The following is a 3503-nucleotide window of genomic DNA, read 5'->3' as shown; positions in this document are numbered from 1 at the left end:
AGGTGGATGAAGTTTGGAAGGAAATGGCCGTTTGGATAGGATTGTTAAATCATAAAGCGGTCGATTTTAAATTTATAAAGAAAGCTTTTGGAGATGGAGTTCTTTTTATTTTCATAAAAAATAAGAAAGTAAAAAGGGGTAATGCGGGGTGGATGTGGTTGGCTATCGTTTGGAGTTTGTGGTTGTTTAGGAACAATATCATTTTCAAGAGTATCTTGTGGAATTCTCAAGACGTAGTTTGGAGTTGTAAAGCGTTGATAGCAAAATCCTTTTATTTTACTTAAGTTAGACTTCAATTGAGATGTAATTTTCTCTCCGAGACTCTCTTCGTCTTTTTTTAATCTTGTTTGATAATTTTTGTTCTTTGATCAATACAATTTGCTAAAAAAAAAGTCTATATTGAGTTTATTTTATTTTTAACTTTTTATTCTTTTTGCAAAATGTTTACATGACTTATTCATGTTTTTCTTCTCATTTTGCAAGTAGGATTGGAGTAGCTTAATAATAAGTAGGATTTCAAAATTTAAACTCATTGAAAAAAATTATTTAAAACATAAAAACATTTTTTTCTCTTTGATTTCAATAGTCAGATTCTATAAAAAAAATGAATGAAAATATTAGAAATAAAAGAAACATTGGATATGAAAAGAAATGAGATATTAGAAATAAATTTAATTGTGCTTTATTTTACAGCTTTGCTATTTTTACACTAATTTAGTGACACCGTATATGACACCAACTTTATACTACAAAGTAAATATAACATGGCACAGATTTTAAGGTAAACAACTTATTTAAAAAATCACAAATGGTATAGGAAAGGGTATAATATACGGTGTAGTGTTATAAATTGGGTGTAAACATAGCTTTTCTCTGTATTTTATTGAGTAGATTATTCTAAATAAGGAGAGAGGGATAATATTCACTGAAATCAAATCTCATGATGAAATATGAAAAGGAAGATTTTGTTCTAGAGATGTAATAATGAGGTAGCTAGTTAGGTTATAAGCACAAGTAAATGAACAGCTTTTTCACACCAAGAAATAATACTACTACTAGTACGTTACGTACTAGTGATTATAGGGTACAGCGCATGCTTGCTAGCTTTAGCATTATTATAAGTATAGAAGATAGAATAAGAGTAGCACACACGTTATCTCATCAAACTCCATCATCCATGGCTAGAGAAAATTCCACCATCCCCATCTGTTTCTTCAAGATTATTCTTCAAACCAATCTTCAAACTATTGTAACCATTCCTTTTAACTTGCTACTACTGTCTCCTACGTTATGTTACATCTGTTTTACTGTTTTTTTTTTTTGAAAAATTGTAGTTCTAATATTAATATTTTTTTGACAGAAAATACCGAATAAATTTACAAGGAGTCACGGTGCTGGTCTACCAAATCCAGTGATGATGAAGCCTCCTGATGGCACAAAATGGAAAGTGTTTTGGAAAAACATCAATGGTGAGATTTGGTTTCAAAAGGGTTGGAGTATTTTTACTCAAAATTACTCTCTACAACATGGCTGTTTGGTAGTCTTTAAATACTATAAAGAAGGAAGTTCAGAATTAGATGTAATCATACTTGACCAGCATGCAGTTGAAATTGACTATGATTCCTCATGTGACACTTTTAATGATGAAGATGAAAACCTTGACCATATTGATGATGAATCAGTTGAGATTTTGAATGATAAGAAGGCTAGACAGAAGTCACCATTAGTTTCTCCTCGACCACATAAAAAAGTTAGAGGTATTTGGATTTAACTGTTCTGAATGATGCTACATATTTAATAAATGCTAGAGTTGAAACCTGAAGACATCAAGCATCATGATTTACCAGTCTGTTTTCCATTTAACATATATATGTAGGTGATATTAAGGAGACTAGTGGAAGAACTACATCAATGAATTCTCCAAAGGGAAATAGGGCTCAGGAAGTAGCTGCAAGATTCATCACAAGCAATCCTTTTTTCACTATTCTCATAAAACCTAACCATCTCACAGATTATCAACTGGTAAGGTCTAAATTCATGCAGTGCTATGTGGTAGAATAAAATATATATGTTGTGAACTGATTGATAATACTACTATACAATGCAGACGGTACCAAATCTAAAAGGGGTTATTGAGAACAAAGAGAATTATGTGACTTTGAAGATTGGGAAAAGATCATGGAATGTGAAATTGCTACGTGTTAGCCTCCTAACGGCTGGTTGGTCCTTATTTGCGAGTGAGAGTGGATTGCAATCAGGAGATGTTTGTGTGTTTGAACAGATAAACAAACAAGATTTAGTTTTTAAAGTTCATGTTTTCTCTGGGAAAAGTAATCTATCTGTTTAAGGTTGTTGTTTTTTAGTGAAAGTTACTTTATCTAGAGATCACTAATTTCTTTCCATCAAATGGGGAAGAAACATTCAGCTTTGGTTGTAATTGTGATTTATTCGATAACTGGATCTGTGATTTTGAGGCCATGAATATTAATTATGCTTATTAATTGGGTAACTTCCAATCATAATGCAACCTTTGTTATCATCTAGTTCTAATAATTCAATTTTGGGTTTGTCAAGTATGTTGATTTCATGAGTCATAATATGGACAACTATCATGCAATCCTTTAATAGATAGATATTTGTTGCCATTAAAATGAAGCTGAGACACGTTTTAAAAACTTTTTTGGATTTAGGTATTACTATTTGATATTTGCAGTTCAGAAGCCTCTAAGATTGAACACAAAACACAAATATCCATAGCTGGTTTTTTTAAGTTACCTTTACCCATGATGAAGTGGACCACTTATAAGTAGACAAGTGTAATCCAATATTTTTATAACAATGAAATATATTATTTACATATTAGTATAAATATTTTATTTTATTTTCATATTTGATCCTATTACATTAATACACTTTACTTTTAGTTCTTTATTCTTTCTTTCTCTTTCACGCAGTGTTAAAAACCTGACCGGCCGGTCGGACCGATTGAACTGGAAATTGGTCAGGTAACCGGTCTGGTTCAATAGCTGGATCGGGAATGTCATTGAACTGGTGTGAATCGATCAAAACCGATGTAAATCGATAAAATCGGGAAAACCGACGGTTTTTGTGAAACTGGTGATTTAAATGCATTTTTTTATTTTTTTTTATTTTAAAAAATTAAAACAATGTCATTTTGACTGTTTTAATCAAAAATTAAAATAAAAAATAAAATAATTAAAATAAAAAAATTAAAAAAATGGTTGTAGATGCGGTTGATTTTTTTACCGATGATTTTGATATTGAAGAAGAAGATTCTAACATTAAAACAATTTTTCTTTTATTGAAATTAAATTTAGTAAATAATGAAATTCTTTTTGTTATAAATTATTCAATTAAATTATGTTGCGATTAAACTTTTTATACTTTTGTTAAAAATTTATGATTTAGGGGATAAAGAGTTTGGCAAGACCAAAATCTGAAATTTTGGATTACACAATTCATTAAATAAAATGTTATTCTGA

At 30.0% G+C, this 3503-nt stretch overlaps 1 protein-coding gene across 1 annotated transcript; it reads left to right on the top strand.

Moving 5' to 3' along the window:
* Nucleotides 1–1166: 1166 nt before the first annotated feature.
* Nucleotides 1167–2499, top strand: LOC131656455 (B3 domain-containing transcription factor VRN1-like). Its single transcript, XM_058926170.1, has 4 exons — nt 1167–1249; nt 1361–1757; nt 1877–2022; nt 2108–2499. Exons 1-4 carry the CDS (start codon nt 1178–1180, stop codon nt 2345–2347), a joined length of 855 nt encoding a protein of 284 aa, XP_058782153.1. The 5' UTR covers nt 1167–1177; the 3' UTR covers nt 2348–2499.
* Nucleotides 2500–3503: the final 1004 nt, after the last annotated feature.

Source organism: Vicia villosa, linkage group LG3 (assembly GCF_029867415.1).
Source record: "Vicia villosa cultivar HV-30 ecotype Madison, WI linkage group LG3, Vvil1.0, whole genome shotgun sequence".
Classification (NCBI taxonomy): Eukaryota; Viridiplantae; Streptophyta; class Magnoliopsida; order Fabales; family Fabaceae; genus Vicia; species Vicia villosa.
The sequence above is the reverse complement of the archived record's forward strand: the minus strand, read 5'-3'. Positions and strand labels throughout refer to the sequence as shown.

Excerpts from the sequence above, each read along its gene's own strand:
- LOC131656455 (XM_058926170.1), top strand. The coding sequence starts at position 1,178 with ATGGCTAGAGAAAATTCCACCATCCCCATCTGTTTCTTCAAGATTATT. Across the intron at positions 1,758-1,876 it reads ACCACATAAAAAAGTTAGAG|GTGATATTAAGGAGACTAGT; the intron begins GTATTTGGATTT and ends ATATATATGTAG. Across the intron at positions 2,023-2,107 it reads ATCTCACAGATTATCAACTG|ACGGTACCAAATCTAAAAGG; the intron begins GTAAGGTCTAAA and ends TATACAATGCAG.